Source organism: Heterodontus francisci, chromosome 33, assembly GCF_036365525.1.
Source record: "Heterodontus francisci isolate sHetFra1 chromosome 33, sHetFra1.hap1, whole genome shotgun sequence".
Lineage (NCBI taxonomy): Eukaryota > Metazoa > Chordata > Chondrichthyes > Heterodontiformes > Heterodontidae > Heterodontus > Heterodontus francisci.
In genome coordinates this window covers 40,867,395-40,880,749 of record NC_090403.1, presented here as the reverse complement: position 1 = coordinate 40,880,749, position 13,355 = coordinate 40,867,395, and the positions used below count along the sequence as shown (strand labels likewise).

The 13,355-nt window shown below is 41.5% G+C and overlaps 1 protein-coding gene across 1 annotated transcript in view; it reads left to right on the top strand.

Annotated features, from left to right (window-relative positions):
- The first annotated feature begins 2,602 nt into the window (after positions 1 to 2,602).
- LOC137347931 (G protein-activated inward rectifier potassium channel 1-like) overlaps positions 2,603 to 13,355 on the top strand; it is a 72,083-nt gene continuing 61,330 nt past the window's right edge. Inside the window, exon 1 of the mRNA XM_068012985.1 lies at positions 2,603 to 3,268. Within this exon, the coding sequence (XP_067869086.1) occupies positions 2,603 to 3,268 (666 nt within the window). The remainder of the gene's footprint in view (positions 3,269 to 13,355) is intronic.

The following is a 13,355-nucleotide window of genomic DNA, read 5'->3' as shown; positions in this document are numbered from 1 at the left end:
CCAGGAAATACTGGGCTCACCTAGAGGTTCCTTCACTAGCAGTTTTGATGAGACCTGGGATGGATGGAACTTCTATCCATCCAAAATTTGACCCTTGATTTAGAAACAGTAAGTGCAGAAGGAAGGACTCTCCAATGCCACAGAATCCCTGGAAATCCTTCCATCTGGATACTGGGAGAACCCCAACACACAAGTCACAGTTGGAATGGATGTGAAGTCCAGTGTGGTCATTCAAGATCCTGGAAACCTGCCATGAGAAGTTTTGATTGGCCCTTCTATAAAGTGAACTGATATGTTGAGGTGCTTGCACTTTTTGGATGCTGCATCCGAAAGCACAGAGCCCTAATGATAACATAAATTCCTTGCCCTGATTTCATGGTTAGTTGCAATTAGATCCTTGCAGTTCACCAGTGTAGCCACCCACCAGTTCTTCATCTAAGGGAGCACTCAGTTGTCAGGCACATCCACAATTATCATGGGGAATTCATGACACACAAGCAGCAAACATGACAAAAAAAATTAAACCCATCAGCAGAGGAACTGTACTAATTAACAAAATTAATTCACCGCTATTACATCTTCCAGTCTGTCATTCTTTTATTATGTAGAAAATACAGTGTTAGCTGTCCAGAGACCAAACAGTAATATATGTAGCAGACAGCTAACAGGCATGGAAAATAGCAGAGTCACAACTATGTGTGTGTATATATATATATATATCCTAGAGAAAAAAATAAGGGGGAATTTTGAACACCCCTGTTTGGCATACACTGCGAGTTAAAATCCAAGCAGTTTTGTTGCTGGTTATTTTCCGCAGAGCTTATTGGAAGAACGGAGCAATAAAATGCTCCTATAAAATGTTCCCTTGCCTCCAATGGCTGGTCTGCAGCTGGTTCTTGCTGAGTGGCATGTTATGAGAGGTATAGTGAGAGAAGCTTGTAGCAGGCTTCTAATGGTGGGTGCTGCAATGCCCCTGTTGTATAAAAGTTGATGGAAATCAAAAGCTTCCTTGGTCATGAGTGGCAGATAGTTGACTGTCCCAGAGGCCTTCCTGAACCAAGTGGTCTACCTCAGTCACAATGACATTGATGAGCCTGAGCCTCCTCTGGAAGTGTTCCTCACCATGTTATAATTGATTCTTTGGTGGTTGACCCATTGCCTGGTGTAGCAGCTATGATTGCGAGCTCATCAGTCCTGATTCAATCCCTTCATCACAACATGCTGAGTAAATGATCGATACCAGAAACCTCTGGAGCTCTCCACTGCTCACTTATTCCAGGTTCGAACTTCTGCAACTGTTAACCGTTTGATGCTCCTCCGTAGCTGCAGAATGCAGTGTTAGTTTAAGAAAACCTCATGTCCATAATCACATTTTCACAAGATTTTCGAACTCCCCTTTCTCAGGGGTTTGGATGCTTAGACTATGGAAGTTTAACCCGTTGCTGCTTTGATTTATCTGCCACTCTTTTCTATGCGAGTTTATTTCATAAGATTTCACAAGCTGGAGAATGTTCGGACCTAAGTCTGGGTCCTGAAATTATCTGATATTACGTACTTATGTTTTCTTTCTCTGCTATTTTATTGGAGTTATTAACCTATTTAAAACCTCTTCCAAAATCAAGAGAGCAGAATTTCAGACAAACGCAGTCGCACAGTATACTTTAAAGGCTCTGGTTTCTTAGACTTCCATCTGTAGGGGGCAGCATTATGTTTTGTTGAAATAGTATTCTCATTTTCATTTCAATCCATTACAAATTACTATTTGTTTTCTAATAGATCTGGATTTTACAACCTTGCTTCGCTTTTTCTTGTTCTCTTTATTCTACCAACATATTGGAATCAAATTTATTCAAGTTGTATCTTGGAACAAAGGACTTTTAATTTGCAGTATCACACTGTTAAAATGATTTTTAAGACGTAATTAATGAACATCGAACCCATAATTTAATATGAAATAAACATGGTAATATTATTTGATGATATTTTGAATATTTTAAACTTTGCATTACTAAATTGATCTTCAATCTTCACTTACATTATCTGTTACTTGCTCTCTTTTTGATATGCAGTTTCACAATTCCGTTTCCCCATCTCATTTTAATTTTACTTTATCTTTTTATGTGTCTGTTTTTTTTTTCTCCCTGTTGTTCACTCATTCTGTTTATCACTTCCCTGAGGGACCATTGCAAGGCAGCAGTCTGCTCCAATTGGTCAGCCGGCTGCTGTGTACAGCTCCTATCTCCAGAATCGCTGTGATGCTGGATACAGTTCCCAGGGAGTCTCCAAGACCACAGCAGCATTCCTGTAACAATGCTGCACATGCTCCTGAGCCTTCTACCTTCACAGATCACCACAAGAGCAGCTGAAGCAAGAACAGCCCCCAGTTTCCTACATTGTCTGAAAGCATTAAGCTACCTAGCAACAGGGAAACATCTTTCGAAGTGAAAATCCTAGGCTACCTAGCAACTAAACAATGTCATTTAGTGCCTTTCCAACTTCCAGATTCGAAAGGGGACCTGTCTTATAACACAAAGACTAGGGCTGCCTCAAGATTAACACAACACTGGACAAGGATTGATGGTCTCAGTGTGCTGCTGAAAGGATGTCTGCACTCCGTAGAAAATTCGGTGAAGACTATCAAGTTGTTAACACTTCCAGGGTTTCCACCTACAATGCTCCCATAAAAAAGAAAAGGCAAAGGTTTGTAGACAAGAACGGTCGTTGCAATGTACAGCATGGGAACTTGGGTGGAGAGACAAGTAGGTACATTTCTGATTTGTTCACTACTTTAGTGGATCTGAAGTGGAGATGGAACCTCCTAATCTTCATTCTGACTTACACAATAGCCTGGCTAGTGATGGCTTCAATGTGGTGGATCATAGCCTATATCCGAGGAGACATAAACCAGACTCATGGCGAGAACTATACCCCGTGTGTGGCCAATGTCTACAATTTTCCATCTGCTTTTCTTTTCTTCATAGAAACAGAGGCCACTATTGGATATGGCTTTAGATACATCACTGAGAAATGCCCCGAGGGCATCATCCTCTTTTTGTTCCAATCCTTGCTTGGTTCTATCGTGGACGCCTTCTTGATCGGGTGTATGTTCATCAAAATGTCCCAGCCAAAGAAAAGGGCAGAGACTTTGATGTTCAGCCACAGCGCAGTCATCTCCCAGCGTGATGGCAAAATGTGCCTGATGTTTCGAGTAGGGAACCTTAGAAACAGCCATATGGTCTCTGCTCAGATGAGATGCAAAGTGATAAAGGTAAGCACAACAAACTAATTTGCCAGTAAAAGCAATTGCAATGTGTTTAAGTCAAACCAGACACTCTGTCTAACTAGTTTTTGCTCTGTGGATAATTTGTTAGACTAAACTGATATTTATCTTAAATGTGTTATTGCAAGATTTTGTTGCATCAGTAATGGAAATTGTTGCAAATTTAATTTTAAAGCATTTAGCATTTACTGACTGAAACATTTAAACAGCAGAAGTATTGTTCTCAGTTCTCAGGCGAATTCAGCAGTGGAAGAGTTAATAAGGAAAGTCAGTATGGGGACTGCAAGTGCATTCAGTACTTGTCTCCTTCAAACTTAGCTTCATAACCAGACTTCATCTGAATATGCTCAAATAATACAAATATTCCCTGCTGCCCAGATGTGTTGGTAGATATTGAAATGATGGGGGACAGTAGGCTAGAAATTGCTGTTGCCGATATTAACAGCTAATGCTTAACGTGTCAGTAAGACATTTGTTGTTCCTCTATCCTGTCGGAAGTATTGTTCAGTGTGTGAAAGTATGGAATTTCAGTTTGTTGCTTGCATTTATATGGTTGGTACCTAATTTGAATTATTACCCAAATAAAAACAGTGGCCCCAAAATTCATTAGATGGAAATCCTGGCAGCCGGAGTTTACAGGGTGAGTGGGAGGACAACCCAGTTCCATGGCCCAGTGGGTACAAGTGCCTTTTGCAAAATACCTCTGTCCACCCATTTGACCAGGCCTGCTGGAAAAGCTGACACCCAACCATTATTGGGGCAGGTTTTGGGGGGATGGGGGTGCAAGTGTGGGTTATCCAGGCCTCCCTCTGGTTAGTATTTCCTTGGCAGGGGCAGATCTTCAAATATTTAAATAAAAGATTGGGAGGGAGGTCTTTGGGGAATCAGGCAACATTTCTGGCCTGGAGCATTTGGTGGGGTCCACATAAAGTAAGAAGTTGCATTTATATAGCAGCTTTCACTGCCTCTGGATGCCTCAAAGTGCTTCACAGCCAATGAGGTATTGTTGAAGTGGTCACTTTTGTAGAGAAACATGATAGCTAATTTGTGCACAGCAAGGTCCCACAAGCAGCAATGCGATAAATCACCAATTAAAGTATATTTGGTGGTGTTGTTTGAAAAAAAACATGTTAGCAGGACACCAGGGGAACTTCCTTGTTCTTCTAATAGTGCCATGGGATCTTATACATTCACCTGAGAGGGTGGACAGGACGTCAGTTTAATCTCTCATTCGAAAGATGGCACCTCCAACAGTGCCTCCTTCCCTCAGTACGGCTCTGAAGAGGCAACTGAGATAATGCGCTGAAGTCTTTGGAATGGGCCTTGAACATTTTAACTGAAGAGACTAGATCATTACCACTGAGCCAAAGCTGACAACTGGCACCAGGATGCCTGAAATCGCTTGGCATACCATCCACCGCAGGAACCACAAATGAAGATTAGTATCAGGAACATTTGACCTAGGGAGTTTCCTGCCCCCCTAGCCCAACCTCTTGCCCCTCATTTATCTTGTAAAGGGCAGGTGGAAATTCTGAATTTTAAATGGCAGTGATGAAACCCTCAGAAATTGCTGAGAGCCAGCAAATCTGTCTGCCATTCTCCTGGGGAGCTCTGCCGAAACTCCGGTAGGAATCTGGCAGAATCCCCAGGGAATTTCTGGGTCACTAAATTCTAAAGTACATTTGGTTGATTTGTCTCCCCCAGAATCATGCAAGCTTTTGTGCAATTTCCATTTTGTATGTGTCACTGTTTTATGATGCAAAGTTATTTACCGCAATTGTAGAGAAAATCGAGCATGTTACACTCCCCATATCAATGGTAAGTTTGAAAGCATGCTTGTAAGTAATGCTGTGTCAATAAGTTAGAGTTTCAAATGATTGCCATGTTAAAGATTTTAAAAATTCAGTGTACAACTCAAGAGTGAAGACAAATTCTTGAAGTGTAGAAATATAGGTAACAGAAATACAGAATAATCCATTAAACCTAAATATAAGTAATGCAAAGCAAATAACTAAAATATATTCTATTAATGTTGGCATTAAAAAGTTGGTATAATACACTTAAAATTATCAGTATGATAAATGGGTACCTTAGAAAGTAGAGTCTAAAAAACACAAACACTCAATGAAAGGATGTTCTAAGGGTCTGCTAAAAACTCGAGTCACAATTTTTTTCTGTAAGCCATTTTTATAATCATATGATTTTGTACAGATTTTGTAATATTGATCACGTATAAAGATGTTCTGGGGCTGTCATAGATAGTTGCAAATCTCTAATGGGATTTTGTGAATGAATTAATCACTGACGGCCGCATTTAAATTTAGTAAGCAATTGGCTGGAAATTAATTTGTGTAAATCTATATGGAAATGTACAATTTCAGCTATAGACTTGCAGTGTGTAATGAAGATACCCTTTGTTTTAGACCTTTCTTTTGTACTGTGCATATAAGCTGAGTTCTAGGCCTGGGTTTTCTAACATATAATCTGCTTTTTTTATTGCATGTAACTTCAGCCATAGCCCTGCATGTTGTGAAGATATACCAGTTACACATATGTTTTGTAATGTATTTACTTTCAGCTGCAGATCTTTGCTTTGGATTGTACACAGCCTAGATTGTAGACTCTGTGTTAATATAAAGCAGTTTGTATAGAGCTGAATTTTGTAATCAAGGTGGACTCAGATTTAAAGCTCTTTTGCAACAAATTTCTGGTATAAAATGAGTTGTTTGCACAAGACATAGAGCTCGAACCTGGGGTCAGTGTGGAATCGTACCATTTTTATCAAAGCTATTTTGAACCATTAGCAAGATTTTACATCAAGTTCAAAATCTTAGCTTATTATAAAAATCACAGTGAAGTTCCTGGTCTGCCATCATGCCAATAATCTCAGAATTGACCCTCTATTTGCAGCTACCAGAAATTATCCTTTCTATTGCCAAGATCATTCAACGCCTTCAAACCTTTTGAAGTCTACAACAATACTGTTGTTCACTAATAAAACATGGCATTTCCTATTATTTTTTGACTGCCTTGTGAATTGAACCACTTCCACATTGTCATGCTTGCACGTCATAGTGCATTGTACTGAAAAGAAATATGTTAAGGGGAAAAATATATTTCTTAGACTCTTAAGGTGTTCAGTCTCCAAGGATACAAAGGAGCTTTAAGAAGCCAAAGGTTTCAAAATAGCATCAATCCCACATTTCAAATAAAAGCATTGAGTACAGGCTATCAACATTTCTCTTTATTTTCAATTAGTAACAATCACCATTTCAGGAATTTAAAGTAACAGTCTTTCATCTTTGAACTCTCTTAAATACTCAGAAATGTAATAAGTATACTGTGATATTCCCTTTCATACCAAGTATTGTGAAAAAGCTTTGCTGAAAATGCTTTTACTGTTAATGATTCTGTGAACTTGCAGCAATCAAATAATTGAAAAAAGCAAGGCTGAAATATACCAGAGGTGATACATTACCTGTGGGGGAGGACTCCAGAAGCAAATCAAGAATGCAAAGGGGAAAGAAAGCATTTACTAGCACTTTTCACAGGCATCCCAAAGTGTTTCACAGCCAGTGCAGTCATTGTTCTAATGTTGTGAAACACAGCAGCCATTTTGTGCACAGAAAGGTCACAGGAGCAGTAATTAAATAAATGACCAGTTAATTTGGTTGAGAAATAAGTATAGACAAGGAAATTAGGAGAAATATACTGCTGCTCTTTGACTAGAGGCAAGGGATCTTTTACATCTACCTGACAGAGTGTCCGCTGAATATCTTGGGTTCGGAATTGGATTCCGTTGTGTTCATTTTACTGGCATTAAATTGGTGCAGTGAGAGCCAGTTTTGAAGGACCAATGTCCTGTGCGCAAAGTCCACTTGAAAGACATCCGACTTGATACCAGTCAGGCTATTTTTCAGGCATCCCTAGGTGGCCACCTAAATCAGTCGCCAGTTTAAGGCCACCTCCGCCTAATTGGACATCACAGAGTAGGGAAGGAGATGCGCCTGGTCTGCTTGGGATTCTTCTAAAGGAGTACTTCCCAACTCCACAGCACTCATGATAAGCCTCTTTCCTGCACACCCATTTGCGCTCCTCATGCACACAAACACACACTTTGCAGGACTTAGTTTTGGGCTTCTGCTGGTGAGGCAAATGGCCTAAACTTCATTTTTAAAATATAGGTCAGCTTCCCCTGGAGGCACAATGGATGCTGACATTTCATCCAAATAATGTTAAGGAGGTCCAATTTTGTAATGACTGCAGGTACTCTGCGTGGCACTCATTTCAGGTTCACAAATAGGCCCAAAGAAATCTCCGCCGCTCATCTTAAAGATGGCAGGAGATAGTATTGGCCGCACCTATTTTTGGGTATCTCACCCACATAGCCCCTCCCCCCACCCTCCATCAAATGGTGAGGTTTAAGGAGCCTCGGGTTTTGGGCCTTGGAATAATGCAGATAGTTCTGTGTTTGGAGCTCCAACAGGTTAGTGCTCCAATTCCAGATAATTGATGGGGTTGGATTGTGGGGCTTTGGAGGAGGAATGGGTGGGCCTTGGAGTCCGCGATCGGGGATCATTAGGGAAATTGCAGGCCTCGGAGTACTGTAGGGTGAGGGGTTAGGCAATCGAGACCATGGGAAGATTGGGTCAGGTCTGGGAGGGAGGTTAGTGATCTTGGGACTGGGAATGACGGTGTTTATGGTAAGTACTTCTCTCTTTTTTAGTTATGTGGTGTTTAGAGTTGGTTTTCCCAGAAGCGAGTGGCACTGGCGTTGGCTGCTTCAGGGCAAACCAAAGTTGCAGCAGGGACCAGAAGCAGGTGATAGACTCCTTATTTACATATGCAAATGAATTAACACCTGCTTCAGATAGGGATAAAGACTGCCTCCTGTTTGTCCTTTACCAAGATGATGTCTTGCGCACTTCACATTGGAAGTGTGCATAAGCATCTCAGACCACACTTTTGTTTATATGTGGCTGTGTGGTGCCTCAAAATGGGTGCTACGCAGCTCAATTTAGCCCCCATCATCTCCAACAGTGCAGCATTGCAGTGTCAGCTATGTTTATGCATAGACATCGCTGCAGTGGGGCTTGAACGAACAACCTCTTGACTAGACTGAGAGTGTTACCACTGAGCTAAGGTTGTCAAAATGATTTAAGAGGACTATTTACTGACTATACACATTATGGCACTTTGTGTTCAGCTCCACTTTTCCATCAAAATAATGAAATTGGAAAAAGGACAGGATGTCGCTCAGCATCTGAATGAGGGTGTATACAGCTCCATTTTTTTTATGCCCCATAACTTTGTTGCACATTTGCAGAAGGAGTAAATACCACTTTGTGTGAAAATGTCATCCATAAGTAATGTTTTTAATAAAACGTTATGTTCCTAACTGATGGCCTAGTGAGAAAAATGTTTGTCTCTCTGCCATGGAAGGATCCAATTCCAGTTGGCCTAATAGTATGTTAGTATATGACTGACCAGTCTGTTTTAAAACTGTTCTATTGAAGAAAAATTTTATGGTTTAAATTTGTGTATGTCTAATGTGGAGGAATCTGGAAAGGGAAGGGTTCAATCATTGGCACTCTGATGTCGAGGGCCATGTAACACTGCTGGTTCCATTGCATGTTGTGTTTCACATGGTTTTTCCTATTGAGTCAGTGTAGAAGAGGCTCTAGTGGCCGTATGTTGGTAGATAGGTAAGATCCAAACTCTGAGTTTCTGAATGGAAGTGGTAACTGCTTGGTAATTTTGGAAGGATGACATGGTAGCTTGCATTGCTAGGTTTTACATCACCAGAATTTAAGGCCAGAGGTCTGAACTTTGAACCCAGGAATCTACGGGAGAATCCCCCAGTACACACAAACTCCAAAAGTCTCTGAAGTCAGAACTGTTAATCAGCCATGATGTAAATTACATTTATGTGAACTATTGCATAAAATGCTCATGAGCAAATGTTCACCTTTTCTGACTTTTGAGGATCTGTTAATGACTATTCCAGGCAGAATTTAATTCACAGGTGGATCAAAACCCCACATCCTAGATCAACCAAACAAGCATGTTTCTATAGGCTGACCTTAATTTTGTACTTGGCAAGGAAAGATGGTTGACATGCTAAATCTAACTATTTCAGAATTGTACAGGACAAAAAAAATAGGAATCTCCCTTTTTTTAATCACATGTATCATTTTGGACAGATTTCGTTTGAGTTTGCATTTCATTTATTTTGTCACCATAGAGGTAATTCTGTTAAATCTGTTAAAGTAGTTACATGTAAGTGAATTAGAAGGTGTACAGTAAATATTTATTCACAGACCTGTAACTCCTGTCATGACTCCACAGGTAGCTTACTAATTTTGGTCCCATTTGTCTAGCTGGTAGTGGCTTTCAGGTAAGTGCTTTTGGTGTGTGTGGGTGGGGGATGTGGTGCGGACAGGGAAGGACAGAGGGAGGGGGACAATAGCAGACATCAGGAGTGCAGTGGGGCATACATGCCTGCTCCTCCTGGCTTCAAGAGAATTGTGAAAAATAATTTAAACTTGTCTTTTTGATGGCGGCTGCAACTGTACTCAGAAAACCTGTGGATCAGACCCACTGCCAGGGTAGCCCAATTTTCCTGACAGAATTTAAAATAAGCTTTCAACTCCTGTTTAACATAAACAAGGGGCCTAATGCTTATTTAAGTGGCTGCCCTGGATCCCTGAAAAGCATCAAAGGCCAACATGGCATCACATTTTTTCAGGCATCTCTGGGGCACTGGGCATAGCCCCACAACTAGTCATTTTTATCCCCCCCCCCGTATTTTCCATCCAGAAAATGAGTGCAACGACGACCAATTTGTCCCCTGAGAGGTTATGTATTCCTGCCTTACTCAGCCATTTTATTCTTGTTAAACTACTGATTCCAATATGAATTTAGCCAAGTCCAATAGAGTAATGCAGAAACATGAGAGCAATGACCATTTAAATACCAAGGTTGTAAGTCCTCGTATTGTTACACAAAACTGACCTGTATGTTCTGTTGCTGGGCTGTTGTGCCAGTCTACAGTTACTATGCACATTTTGCAGCTGTTGGTGAGCTCTGTGTAGACACACAGGCAGGATTAGTCATCTCACACTAGTAGAAGAGAAACACGAATAACAGAATAATCTTCATCTGTTCGTTATGTCTTTTGCTACAGTGCTGAAGAACAGAAGAGATCAGCTGAATTCAATGTTTCTGTTCAGTGCATATGAAGGGTTGAGAGCTGGTTACTGTCTAGGTCATTGTTTTAATGTTTAGTTCACATTCTGTTTTGGCACCTGTAGTACCACAGAAAACAGTGCAAAACATGCTGAGTAACCAAAAACAGGTAACTGGGAATGATTAGAAGGGAATAAGAACATAAGAGATCATAAGAGATCAGGGCAGGAGTAGACTATATGGCCTGTCGAGCTTGCTCTGCCATTCAATATGATTATGGCTGATCTTGGGCTTCAACTCCACTTTTTTGCCCGCCCCCATATCCCTTATTTCCCTGAGAGACCAAAAACCTGTCTATCCCAACTTTAAATATATTCAACGATGGAGCACCCACTACCCTCTGGGGTAGAGAACTCCTAAGATTTGCAACCCTTTGAGTGAAGTACTTTCTCCATATATCAGTCCTAAATGATCGCCCCCTTATCCTGAGACTCTTCCCCCACGTTTTAGATTCCCCGGCCAGTGGAAACAACCACTGTGTCTATCCTGTCAAGCCCCCTCAGAATCTTGTGTTTCAATGAGATCACCTCTCATTCTAAACTCCAGAGAATATAGGCCCAATTTACTCAGCCTCTCATCATAGGACAACCCTCTTATCCCCAAGGACCAATCTACTGAACCTTTGCTGTACTGCCTCCAATGTAAGTATATTCTTCATGAAATATGGAGACCAAAACTCATCCGAGGATTCAGAAAACCCATTAGAATGTTTTGTAACCAAATAATAAACCCTGAATCCTGAGGGGATATTTCAGCATTGACATCACTCCCATGAACCTATTTTTACATTTATCATATATACTATTGTTACGACTGTTGGCCAGGGGCTGCAAGAAATACAGAGTCTCAGACACTGTTGGATTGTTTCTGAACTATAGTAACCTGTGCCCAGACACTGGTCTGTGCTGGTAAAAACCAGTTTGAACTAATTAATTTATGTGACAAGACAAAGGAGAGATCACAGGAATAGAGCCTTATTTGGACACGGTGTGATACCGGGGTCTTTGGGCCTGGGCCAATAAGGAGAAGATACGAACGAGGTGAGCAGGCTTAAACCAACAGGAAAGAGACAGCTCAGTTTTGAAGAGATAAGAAAGAGAATAAGTATGGAAAATCTCGGGCATAGAGCCAGCGAGAAACTCCGGAGCCCAACCATCGCGGAAGTGGAAGACCCTGCGTGAGCAACGCGGCGACGACGTAAAAGAGAGAGAAAACGGAATGCCTGGCCAGCGTCAGCTCTCCCCTTTTTCGGGTATTATCCTTTGTTAGGTCAGGGAAAGGTCAGAGGAACCTAGTGGGTGTGCTTATCAATTCTAGTTAACTTTGTTATTAACTGTATAACCCAGTTTGAGTTGCATGCTTTTGTCTAACCAAGTGTATAAGCCTTATTCTTACATTGTGCAACAACGTGAATAAAGTAAATTGATAGTTAAAGCAAGGACTGAGTTTCCTCCTCTTTGTACGAAGCCATTAACTGCAGCCGGTGGATTAGGTGGAGGGTGGCTCTCCTGTAACCCGATATCCCAAACACCCAGCCTGAGCCTGAATTAAGAGGACTTAGTCCCATGTGACGGCAAGGATCAAGTGGGTGAAGGGAATAAAGGGGCCAAGGGGGAGTTGACTCCACGCCATGGTTTACACGACCAGGTGAGAAGGAAGTCTAGGGTTCCCTTTCAGCCTTTACCTGGTCTTACCGTAACAGGGTTTAATTTTTAACACACCATGTTTTTAGCTCCCCCTTGGTGAATCCTTGTTCACCACTTTCCAATTATAAGGCAAAGAAACCAGTACAAACAGGTTTTCTTAGGTTTAAAGAAGAAAAGTTGAAATTTATTAAACTTGAACTTAAACTCTAATTCGGTTGACGCCTACTGATACATGACGCACCCACGCAAGCCTGCACATGCAACACACACATGCAAATAAAGTGGAAATGTTTGAGGCAATAGCTGAAGAATTTTTGTGATGGTTGTTCAAGCTCACTGTAGAGTCCTTGATTGTAGGTAGTTCTTTTCGTTGGGGCCCAGTATTCTTCTTAAACCTTGGTCACTGTAGGGAGACTTTTCTCTCTTGCGATTCATGTGTCTTCAGTGGATTCAGAGGCTTGTGAGAAAGAGATGGGAGCAGATAGGAGAGATCTTCTCAGTTCAGGAGCAAACAAACTTTCTCAGTTCAAACTGTTTGTACAATTCAGAAAAGCCCAGGTTGCCAAGCAGGTAAGTCATATGACGAACTGGTCTGACCACATATTTGGATTGTATCACCTTAACAGTCTCTGAAATGCTCCTCTTACACACAATACCTGGTGATCGAGGTCCATTATGGGTTGAATGTGTCCGGAGTAGCAAAGAACAAAGAATAGTACAGCACAGGAACAGGCCATTCGACTCTCCAAGCCTGCGCCAATCTTGATGCCTGCCTAAACTAAAACCTTCTGCACTTCCGGGGTCCGTATCCCTCTATTCCCATCCTATTCATGTATTTGTCAAGATGCCTCTTAAACGTCTCTATGGTACCTGCTTCCACCACCTCCCCCGGCAACAAGTTCCATGCACTCACCACCCTCTGTGTAAAGAACTTGCCTCACACATCCCCTCTAAACTTTGCCCCTCGCACCTTAAACCTATGTCCCCTAGTAACTGACTCTTCCACCCTGGGAAAAATCTTCTGACTATCCACTCTGTCCATGCCGCTTATAACTTTGTAAACCTCGATCATGTCGCCCCTCCACCTCCGTCGTTCCAGTGATAACAATCCGAGTTTATCCAACCTCTCCTCATAGCTAATGCCCTCCAGACCAGGCAACATCCTGGTAAACCTCTTCTGT